Source organism: Phocoena sinus, chromosome 8, assembly GCF_008692025.1.
Source record: "Phocoena sinus isolate mPhoSin1 chromosome 8, mPhoSin1.pri, whole genome shotgun sequence".
In the NCBI taxonomy this organism is placed as follows: Eukaryota; Metazoa; Chordata; class Mammalia; order Artiodactyla; family Phocoenidae; genus Phocoena; species Phocoena sinus.
The window spans coordinates 103,874,340-103,902,329 of NC_045770.1; the positions used below are offsets into that span (position 1 = coordinate 103,874,340).

A 27,990-nucleotide genomic window follows, 5' to 3' on the forward strand; every position below is an offset into this window, starting at 1 on the left:
GTGTGGCCCTTCCCCCAGGTCGGCAGCTGGAGCTCAGCCGGGAGGGCCCACTTCGCTCCCGGCTCCGATCCCCTTTCAGCCCATTCATCCATGCCTGGGCCGGGGGTGGGCGGGCAGACAATCAGACACTGTTTTATCACAGGCATCGGCTGCAACCTCCCGCTTGGCGCCCACAGCGCGCGGCCGCCGGGGGAACGAGTCCCCCCGGAACATAAGCGTCCGGGCCTCTCACGCCCGTCCAGGGAGTCGAGCCGGAAGGCGGGAGGTCAGTGCTGCGGCCCGTGAGACGATGAAAGCACGCCCTCCGGGCAGGTCCATCTTTCCCCGCAGCCCCGCCCCGGCTCCGGCCCCCAGTGTTCCCGGTGCCGTGGCCGGCCCCTCCCGGCTTTTGACCCTCAGAGACAGTGACCTGCGCACTACAACTCCCAGAAGGCTTCGCGACCAGGCCGCTTAGCACCATTGGAGAACGGCAGGGGTGGGCCCTAATCGGAAAGGCCTAATAACCCTCGAGCGCTGCCGGAAGTTCCGGAAAGTGGGCTGGGAGGCTGGCCCGAGCTTCCGGGTTGGTCGCGCGCCTTCCTGCGGCTAAAATGGCGGCCGAGCATCCCGAACCCCCTAAAGGGGAGTTGCAGCTGCCGCCGCCGCCGCCCCCTGGGCACTATGGTGCCTGGGCTGCCCAGGAGCTTCAGGCCAAATTAGCAGAGATCGGGGCTCCGATCCAGGGTGAGGAGCACGGGAGGTCAAGAGCGGGAAAGTGCAGGCCTGCGGGGAAGCGGAGCTGTTTACCCCGGAGACTCGGGGGCGGGGGTGGAGGCTGGCCGCGGGGGCCTGACTTGGGCCTGCTCCGCCTGACCTACCCCATTGATCCTGTGCTTTGCCCAGCAGGGACTCGCGAGGAGCTGGTGGAGCGGCTGCAGACCTACACCCGCCAGGTAAGTGTTGGTGGCGGGACATCAGGGTAGGCCGAGCTTTTCGAGGAGGCATTAATGATCCCTCACAACTCGGTCTTCGTTCTTAACGTATCTCCGTACAGCAAGTGGGGTCTTGCTCTTTTTGCCTCTTCTTGCCTGCTCAGATATATCGGTCTTCCTGAGAGCCCAGTCCGAGCTCTGGCAGACAGGCTCTGGGTAAATTTTGTTGAACAGAGCGAATGTTGTTCAGTGGAAGAACTCCTTTTGGGCTGACTCAGAGTCCTTCTCTTTCTCAGACTGGCATCGTCCTGAATCGGCCCGTTCTGAGAGGTGAAGATGGGGACAAAGCTGCTCCCCCTCCTATGTCAGCTCAGGTAAGGAGATTGTATAAGATCCGTTTCTACTCACAGTAGCCCATCCTCTCACATGGAATGTACGGGAGGGATGCAACTAGCCGATTGGGCAGGGAGGTACTGTGATGACAGTATTGGGAACTCTTCAATTCTCCCTTGGTCCTGATCCTTGCCTCTTTCCTCGGTGTCAGCTCCTCCAAATACTACATGTCATTTAAGATTCAGCTTAAATATTCGGAAGCCTGATTTACTCCTCCCCCAGTGGAACGTAATCATCCTCTTCTCTGCCCTCCCAGCGCACAGTTGCCATATTATTCAGTGAGAAACTAGGGCTTACTCCCTGATTTGATTTCATACTCTCTATATTTAGTGAGTCCTTGGGGGCACAGTGGCTCCAGCTCCTCTCAACTTCCATGTCTTTTCTGATCCAGGATTTGACTCTCTTTCTTTAGAGCAGTGGCTCTGACTTGGGGTCCAGGGACTTCTATGTGTGGGATGAGAAGTTCTTAGATGGCCTTTTGAGGTGTCCCTGAATCTCCTGAAATTGTATGCAAAGTCTGTGTTTGTGATATTTTTCTGGAGAGTGAGTTGATAGCTTGCGTTAGTTGCTGCCCCAGAGTTAACATTGCTATAGAGTATTCTTGATATCCTTGATATTGCTGTAGAGTATTCTTTTCTTGAGTGCAAGAATTATGCGTCATTTGACTTCACATCCCAGCACCTGGCTTATAGCAGTTCCCCAGCAAATGTCTGCAGTTAGATAAATGCTGCCTAGTTAACGGTCTTATTTTCCCCACAGCTCTCTGGGATTCCCATGCCACCCCCCCCCATGGGACTCCCTCCTCTGCAACCTCCTCCGCCACCCCCACCACCCCCACCCGGCCTTGGCCTTGGCTTTCCTATGGCAGTTGGACCCCGCCCACCAAACCTGGGGCCCCCTCCTCCTCTCCGGGTGGGCGAGCCCGTGTCGCTGTCAGAGGAAGAGCGGCTAAAGCTGGCGCAGCAGCAGGCGGCGTTGCTGATGCAGCAGGAGGAGCGTGCCAAGCAGGTAGGGCAGGTGGCGGCCTGAGCCTGGATCTCATCAGGGTCCCGAAAGGGGAGTGGAGCCTCAGAGAGAGCCGGATCCTGGGGCCAAGGCTTCTGGGAAGGTCTGAACCAAAGACTTGGGCCCTAGGCTGGAAGAGGACGCCAGGAAGCAGAGTTGTGGCGGACTGGCCTGTGGGGTATTGGTGCCGGTATGAGCTTGTTTTCTTTTTTAAGCAGGGAGATCATTCACTGAAGGAACATGAACTTTTGGAGCAGCAGAAGCGGGTAATGCCTCCCTCATCCTAACCTTTGACCTCAGGGTCCAATTCGTTGTCTGTCACTTCTAGTGCTTAGTGTCTAAAACGAGGAGTACCATTCAAGTTCTCCATGGAGGGAATTCCCTGGCGGTCCAGTGGTTAGGACTCTGCGCTTCCACTGCTGGGGGCCTGGGTTCGATCCCTGGTGAGGGAACTAAGATCCTGCAAGCCGCATGGTATGGCCACAAAAAAAAAAAAAAAAAAAAGTTTTCCGTGGAGGTTATCTCATCCTCATCTAAGTTCCAGTATCTCCTAAATAATTGTCTCTTTCATGTAGCCCAAGGGTTGGTAAACTGTGGAGTACAGCCTGTTTTTGTATGGCCTGTGATGTGAGAATGGTCTTTATATTTTTGAAGGATCGTTTAAAAAAACACAACAAAAAACAAACGGAGAATACACAACAGAGTCTGTACAGAAAGTCTGAAAAGGCTAAAATATTTACTGACTGGCCCATTACAGAAAAGGTTTCCTGACCCCTGCTAGTCTTACATGATATCATTTGAGGTACATTGGAGAGAACTCTGGGCTAATTTAGTTGTTTGTATCAGATTTTGTTTAAACGTGATGGCTCTGAGTTAGGGAATGATACATAAGACATTCAGCCACAGAGATCCATTATATCAGTTGTTACCCCATACGTTACTCAGGAGTATTAGAAAATAAACATTAACAGCAACAAATATGGAAATATTTACAGAGTACTGTCTTTGCCTAGTTGTGCTAGATCTTGAGGGGTAGATACAAGAAAAGAATTCAGTGTTCCTTAGAAATAACTTAATCTCTTGGGGAAGAAAAGTCTTGTTAAAAAACAGAAGGTAGTGTTTATTAAGTATTAAATTCTCTGTTAGGAACCAGAAGTTTCTCAGGGTTTTTTTTTTTTTTTTTTTTTCTCAGGGTTTTTATTGGTGTAATTTCCAGGGGTTTTCTTTTGTGGTGAGAGGGCTCCTTCACTTGGATCAATAGCCTGAAAGTGTGGGTGTGGCGAAGATGTCAGGACACGGGTGGTACCTGATTCATCAGTTCTCCTTGGGCCAGTTTCCTGGCTGAAAGGCTGCATTTGCCAGGTGCTGCCTGCCCAGTGGATTTCCAAAGCAGTGTCTCCAACTCCTACTTCCCTCTCATAGGCAGCTGTGTTACTGGAGCAGGAACGGCAGCAGGAGATTGCCAAGATGGGCACGCCAGTCCCTCGGCCCCCGCAAGACATGGGCCAAATTGGTGTTCGCACTCCTCTGGGTCCTCGAGGTAAGACCGTGGAAATGGAAGGGAAGGGCAAGGAAGATGATGACAATTTTTAACTTAAGTATATATCACATAAAAAGGTGCACATATTGTAAGCGTACAGTTCAGTGAATTTTCACAAACTGAATACATCCATACAACTAGCACTTAGACCAAGAACCAAAGCTACCAGCACTCTAGAAGCCCTGCACCCTTCTAGCCACCCCCTCTCCCAAGGGTAACCATTACCCTGACTTTGAAGCAAGGAAGGTAATTTTTATGTTTTGATTTTTTTTTCAAATCATTCTTTTTAAAAAAATTTATTTATTTTATTTATTTTATTTTTGGCTGCATTGGGCCTTCATTGCTGTGCACGGGCTTTCTCTAGTTGCGGCGAGTGGGGGCTACTCTTCTTTGCGGTGCGCAGGCTTCTCATTACGTTGGCTTCTCTTTGTTGTGGAGCATGGGCTCTAGGCATGTGGGCTTCAGTAGTTGTGGCACGTGGGCTTAGTAGTTGTGGTTTGCGGGCTCTAGGGCACAGGCTCAGTAGTTGTGGCACACAGGCTTACTTGCTCTGCGGCACGTGGGATCTTCCTGGACCAGGACTCGAACCCATGTCCCCTGCATTGGCAGGCGGATTCCCAACCACTGAGCCGCCAGGGAAGCCCCAAGGAAGGTAATTTTTAAAATGTGTGATTTGTCTTTTCTGACTTGAGATTTTGTTTTTTCTCCTCTCAGTGGCTGCTCCAGTGGGTCCCACTCCCACTGTCCTGCCTATGGGGGCCCCTGTTCCTCGGCCTCGTGGTCCCCCACCACCTCCTGGAGATGAGAACAGAGAGGTGAGATTGCTGATTTCCTCCTAGGGACAGGAGAGTGTGTTTTAGAAGGGGATTGTTTCTAGATTTTTTGAGAAGGATTCCAGAGAAGATGGGAGAACTTCTGGGGGTGGGGTTGGGTGGGGGGAGCCATATTTACTTAAAACATACTTAGGTAGGGCAGGAAGTAGGGTCTGGGAGACGTTTCTGGGGTAGGGCTCTGGGCTTCACTTTGAGGGATGGTTGAATTCAGTTGGTGTTGTCCCCTATCTGCTGTTCCCAACACCTGGCCAGCAGGCTTTCGAGTACAAGAGGTAGGAGTCGGAGGAAAAAGGGCACTGTGATCATCCCCTCTGCCTGGGTTGTCTCTGGCAGATGGATGACCCCTCTGTGGGCCCCAAGATCCCCCAGGCTTTGGAAAAGATCCTTCAGCTAAAGGAGAGCCGCCAGGAAGAGATGAACTCTCAGCAGGGTGAGTGTGTCACCGTGTCCCAAGGGCTGCAGGGACAGAGCCTGCAGAGCTGAAGCCAAGTTTGCTTCCCTCTTCCCTCCCCCGAGGAGGATTTGAGAGAGAAACTGGCTCTTGGTAAAGAGGGGTTACCGTGAAGAGACTGATGGCCTCCTTCCTCCCTTACAGACGAAGAGGAAATGGAGACAGATACTCGCTCGTCCCTGGGCCACTCGGCGTCAGAGACTGAGGAGGACACAGTGTCCATATCTAAAAAAGAGGTATGGATGGAGCTGGATCTGGAAGGGATGTCAGAGAGAGGGTTTGGGCCCTAAAATAACCCCTATTCTAAGTGTTCAATAAGCAGTAGCTGCTGTCTCTTGCCAGTTCTTTGTCCAAAGCATCTTACAGGTATTTTTTATTCAATTGGCTAAATCCTTTGAGTTCTGAGTGTGATGCCTGCCTCCATTTTAGAGCTGAAATAACTGAGGTTCTGAGAGATGCAGTAATGTACTGAGAGGCACACAGCTTGAGAGGGGCAGAACTTTGTGGTCTGACTTCAAGGCCTCTTTTCTCAGTCACTTGGGGAAATTGGGTGAGATTGGCGGTTGGGAGGCAAGCATGGTGCTTGGATTCCCTGACCCACTTGGTTTTCCATGTTTTGGCAGAAAAACCGGAAGCGTCGGAACCGAAAGAAGAAGAAAAAGCCCCAGCGGGTGCGGGGGGCATCATCTGAGAGCTCTGGGGACCGAGACAAAGAGTCAGGCCGCTCCCGTGGCTCTGACTCCCCAGCGGCTGATGTGGAAATTGAGTACGTGACTGAAGAGCCTGAAATTTATGAGCCCAACTTCATCTTCTTCAAGAGGATTTTTGAGGCTTTCAAGGTACAAGGAGGAGCGCCCTCGGAAGGGGCAGAGCTAGCAGAGTAGGGGCAGGGATGGGGCAGGACGAGGTGAGGAGGGCACCTCTTCAGTGCCAGGTTCAGGAACCGGGGAGGGGCCCAGGGCTGGGGTTTCCATGCTGTCTGCCTCCTCAGCTCACTGATGACGTGAAGAAGGAGAAGGAGAAGGAGCCAGAGAAACTTGACAAACTGGAGAACTCTGCGGCCCCCAAGAAGAAGGGCTTTGAGGAGGAGCACAAGGACAGCGATGATGATAGCAGTGATGACGAGCAGGTGAGGCCCACGCTCTCCTGTCTGGGGACGAGTAGCTGAGATGCATCCAGCGAGGGACCATGGGGAACTCTTGCAGGGGAGAAGTCCTTTGGTGGCTTTAGTTTCAGGGTAAGCTGGGCGGTCTGATTCACACCTAAGAATCCTGCTCACAAGAGATGATTGTTCTGGGACTTCCCTGGTGGTCCAGTGGTTAGGACTCCACACTTCCACTGCAGGGGGCACGGGTTCAATCCCAGGTTGGGGAAGTAAGATCCCGCAAGCCGTGCAGTGAGGCCAAGAAAAAAAAAAAATGTCCTGTTCTAGGAAAAGAAGCCAGAAGCCCCCAAGCTGTCCAAGAAGAAGCTGCGCCGAATGAATCGCTTCACTGTGGCTGAACTCAAGCAGGTGAGAGCTGAGACGCTCCATCAGGGCCCGGAGCCCAGCTGGGAGAGCACACGAGGAGCTCCCGGAACCTCTCAGGGGGTTTGCTCTCGGGGTGGGGAGGAGGACTTTGAAGGAGGCCCGGGACGGGCCCTTTGAGGCAAGCAAGCAAGCAAGCTTTAGATCTGAGAAGTTCAGGCTTTCCAGAGGGATGCTGCTGTGTTTTCCAGCTTGTGGCTCGGCCCGACGTTGTGGAGATGCATGACGTGACTGCGCAGGACCCCAAGCTCTTGGTTCACCTCAAGGCCACTCGGAATTCTGTGCCCGTGCCTCGCCACTGGTGTTTTAAGCGCAAGTACCTGCAGGGCAAACGAGGCATTGAGAAGCCCCCCTTCGAGCTACCCGACTTCATCAAACGCACAGGCATCCAGGAGATGCGGGAGGCCCTGCAGGAGAAGGTGAGGGCCTGGCTGGGGTTCAGATCTGCCCTGGGGGATCCACGTCCTTAGCAGCAACCAGCTTCAAAATTGCAGCTGGCTCCCAAAACCCACCTACACATTAACTGTCTGATTATTTATTCTTCAGTTTAGAAGTCAGCACTGCATGTCACACATGGCAGGGAGGGCAGGAGGGGAAGGACATCTCACGAAAGGCAGACCTCACCTGTATGCTCAGAGCTCACTGTCTTGCCCCCGCTAAGACTTCCGGTTCTGTGCGGTTCGGTTTGCCCCTTTGTCTCCTTGTCCCCCTGCCTGCACTTTGCCAACTCTCTCATTTGTACACGGTGACTCCTCCCTCTGCAGGTTGCTGTGTCTGTAGTTCTCTGCCCCCTGTGTGAACCTGATGCACTTGTGGCTAGAAATGTATGGTGGTTGTGTAACTTCTTGAATTTAAAATTTTTAATTAAATACTCTCATTAGGTAATAGTTGCGTGTAGTGCAGAAATTAAGGAGGTACCAAAGCACATGGTGAAAACTGCCTCCCAGTTAGATTCTAGTCACCTAGCTCTCTGCAGAGGCAACTGATGAGCTCAGTCTCTTGATCAGATGGCTTAAAAAATACTTGACCTAGATAGCTGAGGCTGATTTCATATGTTACATCAGTTTTGTTCAGCGTGGATCATGTAATTTTGAGGGGCTTGAGCAGGAAGGATTTTGGTGACTTTCGGAATGAGCCAGATGAGGTTTCCCTCTGTCTCTTTTGGGAGTGGGGATTTAGACCTACCAAGAGTTGAACTTGGTGAATACCTTTTATGGTGTGTCTTCTGCCATGCCCCACAGGAAGAACAGAAAACCATGAAGTCAAAAATGCGCGAGAAGGTTCGGCCCAAGATGGGGAAGATCGACATTGACTACCAGAAACTGCATGACGCCTTCTTCAAGTGGCAGACCAAGCCAAAGCTGACCATCCATGGGGACCTGTACTACGAGGTCCGGGAGGGGGCGGGGAGGCAAGGCTGGGCCTTTGGTCATGGCTGTGTAACTCTTGGTCAAAAGGGGTTTGGAAGCTGGAAGCGGGTACGGGGCCCCTCCCTTCAGCCTTAGAGTTTGGAATGAGGTAGTTTTCTGAAAGAGAGATGCAGACTATGTCTTTGAGGTGATCATTGTTTGTGGGTGGTTCAGGAACAGAGGGGCCAAGGGCAGATGCTTTTAGGAAACGTTTAGTATTGAGGGTAGGAGAAAAGTATTTTTTTTCTGATGCTTGACATAATTAATCACCATGATACCGTGCAGTTTTTGAAGTGGAAGGACCTTGGAGATCATCTTCTCGAACGTCCTCATTTAGCAGATGAGAAAGCCTGTCCTTAGATTTGGCCACGTTCTCATAGTGGGTTAGTGACTGCACTGGGAGTCTTGCCTTTCTCCCTACTTCCTGGCCTTTATTCCTTTCCCTACTCTAGCCAGGGAAAGAAGTGATGAGAATCAGAGTGGGAACTGGGTAGCCCTCAGTGGGACTTTGTGTCTGATGTGGATTGGGACATCTCGTCTTTGTTCTCATGTCCTCTTGCAATTGACCTCCCAGCGTGTGTCTGGTGTCCACAATACAGCATGCTTGGCTTTTTCCTCAGGGGAAGGAGTTTGAGACACGACTGAAGGAGAAGAAGCCAGGAGATCTGTCTGATGAGCTGAGGATTTCCTTGGGGATGCCAGTAGGACCAGTGAGTGCCAGTTATCTGACTGGGAAAGCAGAGAAGGGGTTGGGAATTGGGGCAGGAGAGAGACAAGGGGATAGGGTTGGGCAGATGGTATCCTGTCCTCTTTTTCCTGCAGAATGCCCACAAGGTCCCTCCCCCGTGGCTGATTGCCATGCAGCGATATGGACCACCCCCGTCGTACCCCAACCTGAAAATCCCTGGGCTGAACTCTCCTATCCCCGAAGTGAGTACTGTCCTTTCTTTCATTCTTAGCTGTCTCTACATTTTTTTTTGTCGGTACGCGGGCCTCTCACTGTTGTGGCCTCTCCCGTTGCGGAGCACAGGCTCTGGACGCGCAGGCTCAGCGGCCATGGCTCACGGGCCCAGCCACTCCACGGCATGTGGGATCTTCCCGGACCGGGGCACGAACCCGTGTCCCCTGCATCGGCAGGCGGACTCTCAACCACTGCGCCACCAGGGAAGCCCTGGCTCTACTTTTTAACTAGAGGATGATTTTCTTTTCCCTTTTCTCATTCTACCATGTGTCCTTTTTTTTTTTTTTTTTAAAGGAGTAATGGTTTTTGTTTTAAAAAAGAATCTGAGATGCTTGTCATAAAGTGGTCAATCAGAACTGACAAGTATAAAGATGAAGACACATCACCCACATTTCACCACTCAGAAATAACCAAATTTAATATCTGGTGAATGTGTTTCCAGATAATCTCTCTGATATTATCAGAGAGATAGATATAATTTTATCTCAGGAATGGCACTGAACTTATTTTTATTTTTTAAGGAAAGATTTATTAAAGTGAAAAAGAAGTAATTGTTAAACTTCAGATAAAAATTTCTGTCCCTTAAGAGTAATAGATTCTAAAAGCTTACCAAAGTTAGGAAAAATCAGTAAGATGTTGGAGTCATGTTTTTTAAAGTGTCTGTTTCAGTTTCAGATAGCATGGACTCTGCCACAAAGGCTGAAATTATTAGCATGCTTTCTGCTCCCATCTCCCCATCCTATTACCTCCAGATTTTTATTGTTTACTACTTTTGCTTTGTAACGCTTTATAAGATTTAATTCTTCTCTGAAATCATAATCTCCAGAGTTCCCAGGTGTTAGTTCTGTACTTTGGAGCATGACTTTTCTTTAGGGCTTCAGTGTTTCTTTTGGAGCATAGGAGTGGAACTGACTTGCTTTTCCTGTCTTGCAGAGCTGTTCCTTTGGGTACCATGCTGGTGGCTGGGGCAAACCCCCAGTAGATGAGACTGGGAAACCCCTCTATGGGGATGTGTTTGGAACCAATGCTGCTGAATTTCAGGTATGGGCCATGGCTGGCAAGCTTGGTCTTAGTTAAGGTTATGAAGTTCAGAGATAGTTGGTTTATAGCTTCATTAGCAGAGAGCTGTGTGTTCTGAAGTTTCAAAGTCTGAAAAAGGGACATATGTTTTCCTGAGATGTAATGCAAGCTCCCCACTAGCATATGAGCTCTTTGTCGATAGTGATTATTGTCTGTTTGTTTACTCTCATATCCCTCTGTTTACAACCGCTTGACACATAATAGGTATATAGTAAACATTTGTTGAATGAATGAGTGATGTCTTTCAGACCAAGACTGAGGAAGAAGAGATTGATCGGACCCCTTGGGGGGAGCTGGAGCCATCTGATGAAGAGTCTTCAGAAGAAGAGGAAGAGGAAGAAAGTGATGAAGATAAGCCAGATGAGACGGGCTTCATTACCCCTGCAGACAGGTGGGGGAAGCAGAGAGTCTGCCTCTCTGAAGTGGTATGTCTGTCTTTGGGGGCCTTGTCTTTACTCCAGAGCTTGTTCCTCTCTTCACAGTGGCCTCATCACTCCTGGAGGGTTCTCATCAGTGCCAGCTGGAATGGAGACCCCTGAACTCATTGAACTGAGGAAGAAGAAGATTGAGGAGGCGATGGATGGGTGAGGGAACCAGGGAGGGCTGAGAGGGGAGGATTTTCAGCCTCTAGGTGGGCTGGCTGACTTTTTCTCCCGCCCCCCCCCCCCCCCCTTTTTCTTTTTAAACAATTATTGAACACTAGCTCTGTGCCAGGCACTGCTCTAGGCACTGGGACATCTGCAGTGAAAAAGTCAGGCGAGGTAAACAAGTGATCAGAGAACAAGATAATTTCAGATGTGGATAAGACGAGTAGCAAAGGAAACTGAGTAATAGGATGTAGAGGGATTTGGGTGGTGGGGAGGCCTTTGGGAAGGCTTATGGAGGAAGGGGTATTTGGGCTGAGAGCTGGGGCAGAAAGAACTGTAAGAGTAAAAGAACACTGGAAATGATAATAGACAATTCTTATTATTTAAATCTCTCTAAAAGATAATTGACCATTTAAACAAAAATAATAACCATGTAGTAGCCTTCCTTTTTGAAAGATACAGGATTCTAGGTTGACAGTGATTTTTTTTCTTTCATTACTTTAAAGATGTTGATTCAGTGTCTTCTTTCTTGCATCATTTCTGACAGGAAATCTGTCATCATCCTTCCTTTGTTCCTCTGCATTTGTGCCGTTTTTCTCTGGCTGCTTTTAAGATTCTCTTTATCACTGTTTTGAACAGATTATGACATGCAGTGTAGTGCAGCGTAGTAGGGTAGTTTTCTTCGTATTTCTTTCTTTCGTTAAAATGGTTTGGTGGGGGGGGGTTTCCCTTCTTTTTCTGGCCATGCTGCATGGCTTGCAGGATCTTAGTTCCCCAGCCTGGTGAAAGCCAGGAGTGAAAGCAGTGAAAGTGGCGAGTCCTAACCACTGGACTGCCAGGGAAGTCCCATCTTTTGTTTCTTTACTTGGGGTTTGTTAAGCATCTGGAATCTGTGCCTTTATAGTTTTTATTAATTTTGGAAAAATTCTGGCCATTATTTCTCCAAATATTTTTTCCTGTTCACTTCTCTTTCTCCTCTCCTTTGGGAACTCGAATTATACATCTATTAGATTTCTTGAAGTTGACCTACAGCTCACCAATGCTCTGTTCATTTAAAAAATTTCTCATTTCTCTTTTTATTTCATTTTAGAAGTTTTCTATTCCTATGTCTTCAAGTTTGCTAATATTTCTTTCCACTATTTCTAATCTGACATTAATCCCATCCAGTGTAGTTTTCATCTCTAGAAGTGCGATTTGGGTCTTTTTATATCTCCTGTGTCTCTTATTTGACTTTTGAACATACGGAATCCAATTATAATAACATTTTAATGTACTTGCCTGCTAATGCTAACATCTGTGCCAGTTCTGGGTTGATTTAAGTGGATTGATTGTTTTCCTCATTGAAGATTGTATTTTCATGCTTCTTTGCATGTCTGGTAATTTTTGATTGGATGCCAGACTTTGTGAAATGTACCTTGTCAGGTCCAGAATACTTTCATAGTCCTATAAATCTTCTTTAGTTTTGTTCAAGGTTACAGTTAAGGTACTTGGAAACAGTTTCTTTCAGGTCTTGCTTTTCAGGTTCATTAGGCAGGACTGAAGCAGTGCTCAGTCCTCTTCACTATTGAGGCACAAGACCCTATACTCTATCCAATATCCTGTTAATCAGGAGGTTTTTCAGTCTGGCTAGTGGGACTAGGCACTATTCCCAGTCCCGTGTGAAGAGCAGGCATATATGATACCACTAATGCTTCCGGGTGGTTCTTTCCCTGGCCTTGGTAGTCTCCTCCCACACAGTACTCACCTGAGAACTTGAGGGGATTCTCTGTAGGTCTCTTGAGTTCTCAAGTCTCTGTGCTGCTTTCTCTTCTCCAGTTCTCTGTCCTGTGATCTCTAGTCACCGTAGTCTCTCTGCATTTTCAGCTTCATCCTTTCAACTCCTAGAGTCCTCTGGGCTCTACAGGAGTTCCCCTCTTTATTCTGTAGCCTGGAAACTCTCAGTGCAGTAGGATGGACAATTGAAGGAATCACTTCATTTGTTTCCTGTCTCTCAGGAGTCACTGTCCTTCGTTGCTTCGTGTCCAGTGACTTGAAAACCACTGTTCCATATATTTTGCCCATTTTTTGATAGTTTCAGGTGGGAGGGTAAATCTGGTCCCTGTTACTCCTTATCCAGAAGCAGAAGTCTCAAGTTTTGAGGAAGAAAAAGAAAGAAGGGTATTGGGGCTAGACTGTAGTGAGCAGGGATTAAGTACGGGACCAGATGATGAACCCTATAGGTCATGGTAAAGAGTTTGGGTTTATTCAGACAATGATCAGAAGCCTCAAAGGGTTTTGAGCAAAGGAGTGACAGGATGTGAATTCGGTTTTTCCTTCTGGCTGCTTTGTGAGAATAGATTTTCACCTCTTCCAGGGGGAGAGGTGGGGATGAAGTCATGGTCTGGGTTGGTATTGGTAGATTTGCTGTTGTATTTCGAGTAGCATTCTTTAAACAGGTGGCACTTCTTCCTCCCATGGGTCTCCATGACTTGCAGAGGCAGCTTGGGCAGAATTTTTCCCCTGGGTATCTTGGAACCTCGCTGGGGAGCTCTGTGGGGATGCTGCCCTTACTCCTTTTGCTGTCCCTCCTGGAGACCCTTTTATCCTTTCCTTTTTGGGCTTGACCCCCTCGTCCTTTGCAGAAGTGAGACGCCTCAGCTGTTCACCGTGTTGCCAGAGAAGAGAACGGCCACTGTTGGGGGCGCCATGATGGGATCAACCCACATCTATGACATGTCCACGGTCAGCACTTGGAGCATACCGCTTTTGGGGGCTGGGAAGGGGGTCAGGAGCTAGGGCTTCTGAGCTTCCTCTTTGGAGATGACAAGGCTCTGATTCCTCTTCCAGGTTATGAGCCGGAAGGGCCCGGCCCCCGAGCTACAAGGTGTAGAAGTGGCCCTGGCACCCGAAGAGCTGGAGCTGGATCCCATGGCCATGACCCAGAAGTATGAGGAGCACGTGCGGGAGCAGCAGGCACAAGTGGAGAAAGAAGACTTCAGTGACATGGTGGCTGAGCACGCGGCCAAGCAGAAGGTGGGCGCGCACACAGGAGCCTGGCTTCGTGAGCGCCAGGGACCAGGGCTGCCTTTCTCAGTGGGCTGGTGTCCTCTAGTGGTGAGAGGGAGGGAGGACGCAGTGCCTGCTGCCCTGAGCTTCCTTGGGGTTGGGAACCTAGGAATCCTCCAGTGGGCTGCCCTCTTTAAGGATGATGAAACAGGCACAGGGAGGGGAGGGAACTCATCCAAGTCTGAGACTTCCAGTTTGAGTACTTTTTCCACAGACGTATGTGGCTCTGTCAGGCTGCCCACTCTTTGTTTTGGGGATCAGCCAGTTGTTTAACCTGTTGTAACCTGTTTCGTTCTCTCCTACAGCAAAAGAAACGGAAAGCTCAGCCCCAGGACAGCCGTGGGGGCAGCAAGAAATACAAGGAGTTCAAATTTTAGGTCCCCTCACACACCTGGCCCTCCTTTCGGCCCTTTGCCTGGACACCTGGGCTTCTTCACATGTGGGTTCCCAAGAGCCAGCTCTCCTGCTGTTCCCAGGGGCTTGTTATTTCATTTTCTTATTTGAGACCTGTTTTGTAAATAAAGCTGTTTCCCAAGGAAAGAGATGAATATGTAACACTGCTCATCCTCCTTCATCTTGTTTTAGTCCCTTCTGCAAAAGAACGGAAACAGCCATTTTCTACAACCTGAAGTTGCTCCAGTGGCTGGGGGCAGGCACTTGGATCAGACGTTGCAGTTGAGACTGGTGATGAAGCTATTTACACACTGAGATTGTGTGTTTTACCACTGCCTGCTTTTGTAGGAAGGCTCTGGGGGAAGGACCTCCAGGTCTCGTTTGACCTTACTGGTGTGTCCTTGGGGACTAAAAATAGCCAGCTTAGCGCCCTGGCTGGGCTGAGGAAGTACAGTGGGCTTGGGAAGTAGGCCAGGTCAGGCCTTCCTAATAGACCTTGCGGCCAAGAGTCCAAGTCCTTACGTGGGAGAGAGCACAGCTCAAAGTCTGTATAGGTTGTCCTGAGTCCATGTGAACCCCTGGGTGGTTTCATCAACAAGTCTCCAGGTTTTGGTGGGCGGGGGCTGCTCTCCCAGGTTCTAGTCCCCCTGTCCTGGGAGGTCTTTCTGACAGGCTAGACTACGTTGGACCAATGGTTCCAACAGGCATTTGCCAAGCACTGGGGAGGGAAGTCGCATACTGCTGCTGTACCACTCACTGATGCTGGTCCAAGTCCACCATCTGGGGTGCCGGCATGCAGGAGGCTTCGAGATGGTTTCTGGAGCCGGGAGTGTGGGTGACTCCAGGGAGGATGAGGCAGTTGAGTAAGGCCTTGGGAGGAATAGGATTTTAGAAATTTAGTAAGTGACGAAGCAGAAAAACATCCCAAGTAGAAGAAATTGAGGGTAGAGATGGCTTGGGACTGTGATGGTTCTTTGTGGGAGGGGGACATTAGGGGCAGAAAATAGGTGGTTGGCTTCAGATGGGTCAGGGCTTAACTTCAGATTCACCCGTGCCAAAGGCCTTCTGAACTCTAGGTCCTTGAGCCCTTGCCCACACTGGGGAAAAGCGGGGCGGAAACTGCCCGGCCCACAGGCGCCCAGCCGGCCGCTGGGTCTCCATCGCTCCCTTCGCTGGTCGTGACGGCGAAGAAGCCCCGGAGCCGCAGGGTGGGGGCCAGGGCGGCGGTCGGAAAGCGGGCTTGGGTGGGCAGCGGGTTGGGCCTCTGGTCCACAGACCCAAGAGGGCCGAGGCGCGCTCCCGCGGTAGCCCCCTCCGGTCCGGGGCCGCGCCCCGGAAAAGCGAGGTTTCCGCTGGCTCGGCTGCCGCCGCCCCCGTGGAAAGGACGACGCGAGAGAAGAGGGGGGTCAGCTGGCTGCCGCCGGGCCGCGAACTTAAGGAGAGGATCCGGCCGAGACGCGAACCGCCGACCCCTCTCCTGAAGAGCGAGAGGCGCGCACGCCCACAGGCCCGCCCGGGGCGCGGGCGCGAGCGCGGCCCCGGCCCCGCCCCTCGGTGCAGGGTGGGGCGGGCGCCGGCCGGGCCTCCCCGCCCCCTCCCCGGACACGCCCACCCAGTGCTTTGGCGGCGCGAGCCGCAACCGGCAGCGGCGGGCGAGCGCGAGGACCGCGCGCCGCGAGGCCCCGCGCGTGCGTGCAGTCTCTCGCTCGCGCGCTCTGGCGGGCGGTCTAAGCAGACGAGTCGAGCCCCCGCCGCCGCCGGAGAAGCCTCGGCGTCCGCTCGGCGTCGCCTGATTCCCGTAACCCCTGTGCCTCCCTATACCCGGCCGGGCCATGGCGGAACGTGGAGGGGCGGGCGGTGGTCCCGGAGGCGCCGGGGGCGGCAGTGGCCAGCGGGGCTCTGGGGTCGCCCAGTCTCCGCCGCAGCAGCCACCGCCGCAGCAGCTGCCGCAGCAGCCGACGCCCCCCAAGCTGGCCCAGGCCACCTCGTCGTCCTCGTCCACCTCGGCGGCGGCCGCCTCCTCCTCGTCCTCGTCCACCTCCACCTCCATGGCCGTCGCGGTGGCCTCGGGCTCTGCGACTCCCGGCGGCCCGGGGCCAGGCCGCACCCCCGCCCCCGTGCAGATGAACCTGTACGCCACCTGGGAGGTGGACCGGAGCTCGTCCAGCTGCGTGCCCAGGTGAGCGGCGGGTGGGGGGGACCGGGCCCTCGGGGGTCGCCCAGCCGGGTCTGTGGCAGGCCCCCGCCTTCCCATTCCTCCCCGTCCCATCGCCCAAGGGGGCACCCCGACCCTAGATTCCCTCTGGCTGCTTTGCCGCCCGGCCTGGCTCCTGCCCGGCCTTCCGGGACTCCTCCCGAATGGACCCCGCCCTCTCCTGGCATCCCCACCTTCTGTCTGGGGCCGGGGCCACCCTCTTCCCCTCTCTGAGCTGGGCCTTCTGGACTCTCAGCCCTGGGCCTTCTCTTGTTGATCTGACCGAATCCGGCCTTCCTGTCAGTTTCCCTGTGAAAGTCACAGACTCTTTTCCCGGCCTTGCCAGCTCCCGTGGGCTGTACATATGTTACATAGATGTGGTATGGATCTGTTTAGATATTATTTCCCAATATACTTGGCACGTGTCAAACTCGGTTGTCACCTTCTGCCAGGTAAAGCCGGTATAGTAACCCTTGGCGCTTCTGGTTTGTCTTCAACACACATGTTCATTTGTACTCCAAAGACACACATTGTGTCCTGGCCTCTACGTCTTGTAAAAGTCCTATTAAATGTGTCTTCAAGTATATTTTTCATCCTCTCCTCCCTCCTCACCCCCCAGTAACTGGTCACAACTTCTAGCCCTGCAGGGCTACATAAAATTACCGCCTGTTCCTAAATTCAATCCATTCCTCTGTCTGTTGGAACCATCTGGGGACTTTCCTTCCATTGGTAAAATATACCTGAGTTTGGGATATTTTCTGTTTCTGTATTGGCAAGGCAGTCTTTCTCAAACTCTTTGGGGACAGTGTGCAACATCCTACAGTTTACCCCTTGAATAGACACTGTGAAGCTGGTTTCACCCAGGAAGCCCAGAGAAGTGCCTGGAGGTGGTCTTTTTTGTCACCTGTAAACTGAGTTGTTCTGTTGGCTTGGAGGCTGACTGGCTCCTTACTCTGTCAGCCCTGTCTTGGGCAGATGGACGTGTAAGTGGGGTTGGGGAGCATTGTCTGGTTACATCTTCAACTCTTTATTTTTCTCCATGCCTCCCCCTTTATTCTGAATTGTTTCATGCATGCAAAATTATATATGTCCTAGAAAAGAATGTAAATAAAAATGACAAGAAGTACATCTCTGTACTTGACTCAGCTTGAGAAAGAGCATTACAATTGTGTTGAAGCCCTCGGGGTGCCACTTCCTGATCACATCCCCTTCTTCCCCCTACAAAGGTAAACATTATTCTGAATTGTGTGTCTATCATTTCCCTGTCTTATAAAATTAGTTTTACTGACATATGTGCATCTCTAAGCTATGTTTTTTAGTTGTGGATGTTTTTGGAAGTTTATATAAATGCTGTCATACTGTATGTGTTCTGTGGCCTGTTTGTGTGTGTGTTTAAACTCAACATTAAGTTCGTGAGAATCATCAGTGTTGTATGGTGGCTCTAAATATTTTCACTAATGGGTAGAATTTCATTGTGTGAATGTATCATAAAGCTCCTTTTGATGAACATTTGGGTTGTTTCCTGTTTGTTAATACAAACAGTAATGCTGTAAATATTTTTGTCCAGGACTCTTGGTGCTCCTTGCAAAAGTTTCTTTAGGATGTCTTTATACGTAGGGGTGGAATTGCTATTTGAGAGATATACATCTGGAACATTTTTAGATAATGCTGAATTGTTTTCCATTAGCCCCTCTCTACTCTTCGTGTCCCTTGTGTTTCAGCGTTCACTTCACTGATTTATACTTTCTTTTTTCTCTGTCCTTTCTTCAGGGTAATCAGGAGCCACATTAGTTTAGTTAGGTTTGGCCAGTACCCTAACACACACCAGATGCAGCTGGGAGTTTAGTATGTGGTGGTTTTCCTCTCTTGGTCCTAAGCAGGCCTGCCTTTCTCTTTCTGTACAGGCCCATCTATAGTTGAAGTATTCTCATCTACTTCTTTCAAACATAAAAGCACTGGGTCCTTTCCTCCATGGGTCCAGTGTTAGTAATGCATGCTTGCCTGTTCTTCCGTCACATCTATCACTGTTTGACTGGTGACATTTGGACAGCTGCCTTCTCTAGCTTGTTAGATCAGAAAGGCGTGAGCCTACTGGCAAGAAGCTGCTGTGCAACCGAGGGGGATAAATAAAAACACTGATTGCTGTTGATTTCCAGTCTGTCCCTATTGGTCACTGAAAGGTCCACACAATAAATTATTAGCCAAAGAAACAGCCAGGCATCCTGATCAAATCAGTAATTGTTATGTTGACTTGGTGTGAGAGCCTTAGACTGTCTTGTTGTTTTCACCTGCAGGGAGCATGCAGTTCTGTCATGTCTACCAACCAATCTTTGGGATTGTCAGCTGTCCTGCTCTGACTTTTTTTTTAACCGGCACCCTTGTGCCTCCCAGCTCTTTGTGGAACACTTGTGCTCTTTGGAGCAGGCTGTTTTATCTGCAGGATGGAAAATAACACCCTGTGGGGAGAAAATGGCCTGCTATTGGCCCTTCCAGTGATTAGAGTCATCCAGTTAATTTGAAGTCTCCTTGGTATGCTTGTTCACATTGTTTGGAATGTATTGGCAGCGAGCACTCTGTATACAGCACGCTGAATATCGTCTAGGATTAACATTCTTGTCTTGTGTAACTCAAATGAGACACAAATGTATGATTTATATGCACTTGAGAAATGCACGCATGATTGTATGATCTAAGGTTGGATGTGTATAAAATGTCCTGGGATTCAGTCTTGTGAAATTGTCATCCTCTTCCTAGTGCAGAGAAGCGAGTTGAAAAGTCGAGTGTTAGGAAGGTCATGCTCCTTTTGTTGATCCCTGTAGGAATACAATTTACTTTTGGAAAAAAAAAAAAAACTTTTTCCTTTATTAGATGTTTAAATAAAGTTGTTGTTTCTCAGGTATGTACTCTGCTCTGACTTAACAGCTACTAAATTCTCTCAGAATCCATAGTATTTTTTTTTTTTTACTTTTTATGAATGAAGAGCATACGTATAGTTGGCTTTAAAATAACTAAATTGTTCTTTTCATTGCCATTTTTACCAGCATTTTTTAAAATAAAAAGATCGTTTTTTTCCGATAGTAGATTTTTATTCTCACAAGGAATTTCAAAATTTTCACTGAAATATAGTTGCCATACAATATTATGTTGGTTTAATTTGCATTTGATTTGACATTTGCATACATTATGAAATGGACACCACGATAAGTCTAGTAACCGTCTGTCCCCACACAGAGTTATTACAGTACTATTGACCATATCCCTTATGCTGTGCATTACATCCCAACGGCTTAAAATAAGAAGATCAATACACGTCCATGATTAGAAATTCAAGCAGTACAGAAAGATGGAAATGGTAAAGGAAAGCCCCAGCCCTGTGTCTCTTCTCACTCCCCAGAGGTAATCATTGTGAAACACAGTTGACTGTTGAGATTCTGTCACCAGCAGGTAGGTCTGTTACAGTTCCATTATGAAATTCACAGCTTTGGAAGTGGACGCTGTTTTCCCTCCACACTAAGGAGTGCTCCCTGGTCTGTGGTCCAGAGTATGGACAGTGGTGTGGCGCAGTCATAGGTACCAGGTGGCAAGATGCTTGACATTGAAGGCAGGGCTTTAGAGTCTCATTGACCCTTTCTCTTGGGTCTTTGTATGGTGACATTTCCCCTGATGTTCTTTTCTCTTTTTGAGTTGCTTAAGTAGGAGAGACTGAAAAATTATTCAATTTCCTAAGTGTACAAAATTTCCTCAGGGGTGTAAAACTGACTGTCAGGAGACAAAATGTGCTCTGCTCTATCACCCACTAACTGTATCACATTTGTCTTTGAGTACAGAGCACATTTGCGTATCCTTATCTGTGTGCTTAGGGAAGGAGTTCAGTGGTTATCAGTCACATTTCTCCTTTAGACCACATTTGGAAAAAAATAAAAAAAAGAAAAGGGGAGGTGGCCATGGCCAAGTTTGTGTGACTGTCCTGCAATAGAAGTGTTAATTTCATGAAGATACTTGAGGCCAGTTACCCCTCTAACCATGAAAGCACTGGGCAAGCCAGGATGTATTGCTGTATGTGCTTCCTGTGTGCTAGGGCAAACTCTCCCACACCTTAGCATTTTCATCCATTGATTGGGAATACTTTTACTTACTATCCATTCCAAGATATGGGTGAAATAAATATAAAATAGGACCTATAGATCCACAGGAGAAAGTACTTCTTAAATGATAGATATAAAGTAAATGTAATTGATCAAATAAGAGAGAGCTGTTGAACTTTCTTTTATTTCCCTAGCGTTAAAAGTCTTGGAAGCAGGGCTTCCCTGGTGGCGCAGTGGTTGAGAGTCCACCTGCCGATGCAGGGGACACGGGTTTGTGCCCCGGTCCGGGAAGATCCCACGTGCTGCGGAACGGCTGGGCCCGTGAGCCATGGCTGCTGAGCCTGCGCGTCCGGAGCCTGTGCTCCGCAACGGGAGAGGCCACAACAGTGAGAGGCCCGCGTACCACAAAAAAAAAAAAAAAAAAAAAGTCTTGGAAGCATATTTGTATCTTAGAAGATTTGAATTTCACATTGTGAGTGTTGTAATAGAATATGCTCTCTATCGGAGTAATATAATCCACTGTCCCTGTGGAAGCTCAGATTCCTTAAGTCAGAAAGAGAATGACTTTCACAGAGTCTGCCTTACATGTATTGATTTACAGATCTTTTGGACACATTAGTGGTTATGTGATTTCCTTTTAAGCTAGATTTCCAATTTCTTAGCTGAGCCAATAAGCTGCCACTGTTATTAAGGTTGGTGCCGTCTCTGTGTGCGCCAGGGAGGTGTAAGCCAGAAAGTGTTTGGGCTGTGTCTTTTCACTGCTTCACCCTAGGAGGCTTGTCCTGTTTTGGCCCGGACTTGAAGACTCAGTGGGTCCTCCGAAATTTGGAGTCGGCTTGGCTTGGACCTGTGGTGTCACATTCTGGGAGTACTTTGGGAATCCAGGGAAGCTGTGGGAATGATTGCAAGAGTTGGTCTTTTTCCAGTGTGAGTTCGGAGTGGTATTAAGGGCTCTTGCGAAAAGACAGAGTTTGAAGTTGGCCTTAAAATGTCTTTCAGAGCCCACTGGGCTGGAATTGGGCAAGGCGGTTTGGTTCTAGATTGGCGAGCCCTGACGCAGTCCTCCCTTCTCCAGGCCTAATTAAAGGAATAACCAGCATAACTTCAGAGGACTTCAGGGAACCAATGTGTGTGCCTGGGCACCAACTCTGGAGTCATTCACAGGGCAGTTATCTGATTAGAAAGCCTGCTGGACCTGCTTTCCCTTTTATGTTATTACAAACCAGAGAATAGCTGTAGTCACAGCTTAGGGGGCTGCTTAGGCAGACACGTGCCTGGCCTCTACCTTGGGTAGCGCAGTAGAGAAGGCCAGTAAATGATGATGTATTGTTGCTGAGCTTTTATAACTTCTAGAAAACAGTTACTTAAAACATTTTCTTTGACATTCAGTTATGTCTTAAGATCATAGGCTATTTCATCTTTAAAGCTGTGCTGTTCAATACAGTAGCCACTAGCCACACGTGGCTGTTTAAATATTAATTAAAATGGAATGAAATTTAAAATTCTCTTCCTTAGTTGCACTGGCCACATTTCCACATTTCATTTCACACCAGTCACGTGTGGCTGGTGGCTGCCATATTGGACAGGGCAGATCTAGAACATTTCCAGGACCACAGAAAGTTCTGTTAGATAACACTGTTTTAGAGAGAAAACTGCCTAAGTATGGGCATTTCTGGTATTAATATTTATGGCTTCTCCTTATTTGTTTAATTAGACTGAGTACTCAGTCTGTCCTCTTCCAAGTTATTTTAAAATGTCCCCTTTCTTCGCTATTCCAAGGGCCCATTAGTTTTCTTTTGTTAGTTTTCCCCCTTTAAGTGTTGTTACCTTCTAGTCTGTTCACTTTCTCCTGGAGGGAATTAGCTTCCTGGTGCTTCCCTGTCATTTTTTTCTCACAATTTAAGGTCTTAGTCAATATCTACAGAGAAAACTGTCTGGAGGCATTAACTCCAAAATGGTTTTGGATGGTAGGATTATGTGTGATACTAATTTTTGTCCTTGTGTATTTTTTGGTGATTTCCAGACTTTCTATAACAGACATGTATTACAGAAAAGACCAGTAAATGTTGTTTTAAAAATATATATTTAGGGACTTCCCTCGTGGCGCAGTTGTTAAGACTCTACCCTCCCAATGCAGGGAGCCTGGGTTCGGTCCTTGGTCAGGGAACTAGATCTCACATGCATCCCACCTGCTGCAACTAAGACCCAGTGCAACCAAATAAATGAGTAAATATATATATATATATATATATATATATTTAAAGATGCATATCAACTCTTCTCGGTTGTATACGTACCTCAAAGGAGGGAACCTTACAAATTTTATATCGCTATAAAGATGTAAGATATAGGATTTATTGAATGGATGAAGACGTTGGGGGGAGCTGAGGTTTCACTCCACTCACCTTACTTTCTTGGTTCTAGAGTTGCTTGTTCATCTTTATTAATAGCAAAAATGGTGACTGGAGAATGCTCTAGCCTGCTGCCCACCTCATGGTGTGTGGATGGTGGGGCACAGGTGAGGAGGGGGGCATTGATAGAGGCACATTAGTTATTTGATGTTCGTGTAGCTTCTTTTATTTTATTTTTATTTTTTATTTTTGGCCACACCGTGCTGCATGCAGGATCTTAGTTCCCTGACCAGGGATCGAACCTGCGCCCCCTGCATTGGGTGCGCTGAGTCTTAACCACTGGACCGCCAGGAAAGTCCCATGTAGCTTCTTTCAGATTGTAAAGTTTTTAAATACATTAAAGGTCAGAATATCTGAGTTTAGTTCTAGCTTCACCAATTTTTCTGACCCCGAGTACTGTTCTTCCTCTTTTCTCCTTGGAAGTAATGATCCTCCACGACTCTCAGATGAACCTGTGTTTCATTCATGCTTTCAGCACTTGCAGTTCGTTCTGTAAACAGAGGCACTAGGTAATATCCAGAGCCTATTTTGGCAAAAAAATTTTTTAGAACTGTGACAGACCTCTTAGCAGTTACACCCTGAGTGCTTTACCCTGTATGTTTTTTTAGTGACCTGGTGCAGGTATAGGTAGGCGTGAAAGGAGTGATGTTTTAAAACTTGGTTCCTATTACAGCACCTGCTCCTGTCTTCTTAGTCTGCAGACTCCTCCGAATGGCAGTCTGCCTCTCAGAGCAGTATTCTGAGCAAGACTCCCCCCAGGTAACAGTTTGGGTGTGGTAAGTGGAATGTTAATTGTCCCTGAGGAAATGTAGCCTGGTTATTGTGCTTACATGCAGGAAGGTGTTTTTTCTTTACAGTTTTTCTCCAAAACTCTGTGTGTGTGTGTGTGTGTGTGTGTGTGTGTGTGTGTGTGTGTGTGTGTCTGGCTTTGAGCTTCCTTTTGTTCCTTTTTTTATAAGTGAGACAGAGATTCTTTGTAGTGTTTTTTTTTGTTTTTCTTTTTATAACAGTTTAGGAGAACACAAAAGGCTTAGAACATCAGTTGTCATTTATTTGGTCCCTCCTCCCAGACCTTTTCCTGTCTATGTTGTTTAGAAACACCAAGTGGCTTCAGGGGTTAGATAGTAGCTTTTCCCTCCCATGTCTGTGATTTACGGTGCCTGGAAAGCACATCGCACTGCCTCATGTGTAATTCTACCCATCCTCTGTGACCCTGATCTCTAGTAGCAGTTCAGAGTGATATGTTAAAATGAAAATCAGATCATGTCACTCCCCTGTTCATAATCTTCCCAATTAACTCATTTAGCAAATGCTTGTAGACCAGCCGTCATGTGCCACAAACAAAATCCTTGATCTCATAAAGTATACATTCTGTTGGGTGACGATAAGAGACCCTATCAAATAACTTTTCATCACACTTAGAGTAAAACCCTTTTTATGACCTAGGAGATACTTCGTGGTGGGACTCTTCCTGTGGCTTCCACCTCATTGCTACCATTCTCCCCATGCACACCTGGCTCTGGGCAAGTTGGGCCCGGGCACGGTCACCCTGCCTTTGGGCTTTTGCACTTGCTGTTCCCTCTACCCGGAATGCTGTGTCCCCAGGTCATCGTGTGGCTGGCTCCTGGGTATCATTCAGGTCTCAGCTGACCTGCTACCTTGGAAAGCTTCTCTCACCTGCCCATTCCACTCTGGGAGTTTATAAATCTTCTTCACACCAGTTACCATCATCTGAAGTAATCCTGTTCATTACTTCACATGGTAGTTACTTTATAGGTGCTTGATGGATACATTTGTCAATGAACAGTGCCTGTTTATTTGTAAAGTTCATTGAATGAAAATCTATCCTACACAATTCTTTCATTCAACAAATATTTTTTGAGTATTTCTATATGCCAAATACTGCTCCAGGTGCTGGGGAACCAGCAGCAAACTGGTTGACAAAGTCCATTCTCTCCTAGAGTGAACATTCTTGTGGGGGGAGACAGATAATAAACACGTAATTAGGTCTATAGTGAAGAGTCAGGTGGTGAGTAGTGCCATGATGAGAAACAAAGTGGAGTGTGGACTTGAGAGGGTTGGGTAGTGTGGTCAGAGAAGGCCTCTGGTGAGGTGCTGTTTGGGCTGATGCCTGGATGAGGTGAACCAGACTGCTGAGCGTTCGCTATGTGCACAGCACCTCCGCAGGAAGGGAAGTCGAGGCCCAGGGAGGTGAAGGCAGTTCTGCAGGGCTCCCCAGTTTAGAATTAGGTGGAGGACTTCCCTGGTGGTGAAGTGGTTAAGAATCCGCTTGCCAGTGTGGGGGACACAGGTTTGAGCCCTGGTCTGGGAAGATCCCACGTGCCGTGGAGCAACTAAGCCCGTGCGCCACAACTACTGAGCGTGCGCTCTAGAGCCCGTGAGCCACAACTACTGAAGCCCGCGCGCCTAGAGCCCGTGCTCCGCAACAAGAGAAGCCCCCTGCTTGCTGCAACTAGAGAAAGCCCATGCACAGCAATGAATACCCAACACAGCCAAAACTAAAATAAATAAATAAATTAAAAAAAACCAAAACTTGGTGTCCCCTGAGCTCTGTCTGGTTCTCACGGTTGACAAATAATATTTAATGCTTTATACTTTCTAATGTTGGGATTACAGAATGCTGCTTTATTACCAAATTGTTGACAGTGAGAGGCTTTGTAGCACAGTGGCTACAGGTGTCATTTCTGGAGCCAGTTAGCCAGGATTTTAATCCTGACTCTGTTGTTTACTGTTTGAGTGACTTGGCCAAATTACTTAACCTCTCTAATGCTTCATTTTTCTCATCTTGTCAAATGGGCATAGTAATTGCCCCTACTGTTCATTTATTATGAGGATTAAATGAGATTAATACACTTTAAGTGCTTATGTGGCACATAGAAAACACTTAAAAATGTTACTGTCACTCTTGCTGTCTTTATTGCCAGCCTAGCTTCTCTGTCTCTCCCCCACACCCTTCGAAAAACTGCTTTCTGTCTAGAATCAGGGCAACCTTGTTTATATTCTGATTTCCTCAGGGGGACCATTACAAGGTCTTGGGTTCACTTTGGCCACAGATCCTGCCAAACCCCAAGCTTAATAGACTAGAAAGTCAAAGGAAAATATTTTGGTTCTCTGAAGCAGTGGCTGGGTCGGGATCCTGTTTCTACATCCTGCCAGCTTATATGAACGGAAGAGATGGTTCAGGCCCGGCCTGCAAACCACAACTTTGTTTTGAGCCAACTTGACTTGACAGCTTCCCTATTCTACCTGCTGACTTCTTTAGCTCCGCTTTGGCAGCCAGAAGAGCAACTAAACCGGTTTACAGCTAGCCATTTATCACCAGTAAAAGCTGAGCGACTCCTAGGAAAATGAGCATTTAAACGGAGTTGATCTCTTTTTCTTTTCTCCTTAAGCTTTCCTTTTTATGTCTCAAACTATAGAAAAACTGTATTCTACTTTTGTAGGAGAACCTGATAATACATTTAAGGCCTATTGTGAAACATTTGGATCTTGGTATACATGTCAGTTTTCTCCTTTAATAAGCACCAAGACTTTTTATCTTCCCATTTTGGTTAGAAACCCACAAATACATTTATGTGTGTCTGGTTCTTCCTTGAGAATATATAAAACACAGATTTACCGCTTCTCAAGTGCGGATGGTCATGATGAATGGGACCGTCATGGCGAACATCAGGGCTTGAAATGAAGAGTGTGGACCGGTACGTGGTGCGTAACTGTTTTTAAAGTCATATGTTTGCTTTTTTAGTTTTGTTTTTGTCTTCTCTTCTCCCTGTTGCTATCAATATGCCTTCTTTCTGCTTTGTTGCTTCTAATATTCCATGAGCTGAAGAATCATATAGTCAAATATGTTAAGAAGGAATGGGCTCTGAATGTGAGGCTGAGAGTAACGGGCAGTCTAATCTGAGAGCGTGAGATCCACAGCGGGGCTGTTTGCTCACCTCTCGGGCCAGTTTGTGCTCTAGAGGTAGGCTTGCTGGTGAGTTGAGGGTGAGGGTTTAATCTTCTATTTAACTACTTAATCTTCTATTACTATTATGGATTAGTCAGTAAAGCCCTATATCTAGTGCTTAGTTAAATCTATTTTGATTACCTCTGGGCAAGTCACTTTTTCTCCTGATTTTTTTTACAAGTGGGGATGATACCCTTTTTGGCCTTGTTGATTTGTTATGCAGAGAAACAAAATATTCGTAAAATGTTTGAGCATCTGTATTCGTAGAAATCATTACCTTAACATCTTTGGGTAATGGCAGTGAAACTATGAATATGATGGTATAGTATTTGTAGGCCTGATTTACATCAGTCATCATTTACATTGTCTCTGCGAGTAGGTTTTTGTTTCGCACTTTCAGGTCGTATCCAATAGAACGTGGCAGCGTAACCTACCCTAAGTCTGTTGTTTAATAAAATTGTCTCCTCAAAATTAAAATATGTGGAAAGTAGACTACAGCATTCAGTCATCCATGCCATGTACTGTTTTTGCTGTGGATGAAAACGAATAAGCAACTCTGGAAACCAGCGTCCTCTGGGAACATAAAAGCTCAGTAGCTATTAATGGATTTAATTGTATTTCCACTCTGCCACCAAGATGTGCGATAAATTGTTTATGCCCTTATCTTTAATGGGGAGAATTGTTCATTAAGTGTATATGATATCATTATCCCTTTGTTTTTATTACTTGTGGATAATCCCCTCTTTCCTTTCTTTTAAAAAAAAACTTATGAAAAGGAGCAGCTAAACTGTTATTAAACATTGCCCATTAATCTTTTTGGTTGACTTTTCTCTCCGTGGAGGAAAAGGAAAGTGTCATCTCACCGGGAAAACAAATGCTTGGGTTGGAAATGGGACATGACCTGAACTAAGATTTGGCATAGGATTAGTTTGGTGTGCTTTGGACTTAGGCCAGCGATGTGTTTGCTTCTGTTCCAGGAGGGCCTCGTTCTCAGGCAGCCTCACTGATAAGTGAGTGCTATGTCTCCGTGTGCTGAGGCGTCGTCTGATTGGAGTCCATTTAAGAGAACGTTTTATAGAACGTTTGTGATGATGGCTTTATTGGGGTTTGGGTTTTGTTTTGTTCTGCTTTGTTTTGTTTGATGCTCATTCAGGTATTTCCTCCTATTCTTATAATATATCTGGAGGAAAAAAG

At 47.8% G+C, this 27,990-nt stretch overlaps 2 protein-coding genes across 8 annotated transcripts in view; both read left to right on the forward strand.

The window, feature by feature from the left end:
- The first annotated feature begins 535 nt into the window (after window positions 1-535).
- On the forward strand, window positions 536-14,294 carry SF3B2 (splicing factor 3b subunit 2). Of its 5 annotated transcripts, none has more exons than XM_032640749.1 (22): window positions 559-723; window positions 886-932; window positions 1,208-1,285; window positions 2,064-2,312; window positions 2,525-2,575; window positions 3,732-3,849; window positions 4,564-4,664; window positions 5,016-5,112; window positions 5,278-5,369; window positions 5,757-5,972; window positions 6,125-6,262; window positions 6,566-6,646; window positions 6,853-7,080; window positions 7,903-8,052; window positions 8,691-8,780; window positions 8,893-9,000; window positions 9,965-10,072; window positions 10,360-10,502; window positions 10,594-10,695; window positions 13,320-13,419; window positions 13,525-13,710; window positions 14,049-14,294. In XM_032640749.1, the coding sequence occupies exons 1-22, from the start codon at window positions 591-593 to the stop codon at window positions 14,118-14,120; spliced, it is 2,688 nt and encodes an 895-aa protein (XP_032496640.1). In that variant the 5' UTR covers window positions 559-590; the 3' UTR covers window positions 14,121-14,294. The 5 variants fall into 5 exon arrangements, with proteins under 5 accessions (XP_032496642.1, XP_032496638.1, XP_032496641.1 ...); XM_032640748.1 differs by having other exon boundaries at window positions 576-723; window positions 883-932; window positions 14,049-14,291; XM_032640751.1 differs by lacking the exon at window positions 2,064-2,312 and having other exon boundaries at window positions 536-723; window positions 14,049-14,291.
- Window positions 14,295-15,750: 1,456 nt separating this feature from the next.
- The window catches only part of PACS1 (phosphofurin acidic cluster sorting protein 1), a 142,477-nt gene continuing 130,237 nt past the window's right edge, over window positions 15,751-27,990 (forward strand). For all 3 annotated transcript variants that reach the window (XR_004351001.1, XR_004351002.1, XM_032639376.1), the window contains exon 1: window positions 15,751-16,315. Coding sequence is in view for 1 of the 3 variants with exons in the window: in XM_032639376.1 (XP_032495267.1) it covers window positions 15,969-16,315 (347 nt within the window). In the remaining 2 variants the exon portion in view is untranslated. The remainder of the gene's footprint in view (window positions 16,316-27,990) is intronic.

What these genes read in the sequence shown, in the direction of transcription:
- SF3B2 (XM_032640747.1), top strand. Translation starts at nt 591, where the DNA reads ATGGCGGCCGAGCATCCCGAACCCCCTAAAGGGGAGTTGCAGCTGCCG. An exon ending in TGGGGATGCCAGTAGGACCA is followed by an intron (nt 8,781 to 8,892) that starts GTGAGTGCCAGT and finishes TTTTTCCTGCAG; the next exon opens with AATGCCCACAAGGTCCCTCC. An exon ending in ATTGAGGAGGCGATGGATGG is followed by an intron (nt 10,696 to 13,319) that starts GTGAGGGAACCA and finishes CGTCCTTTGCAG; the next exon opens with AAGTGAGACGCCTCAGCTGT.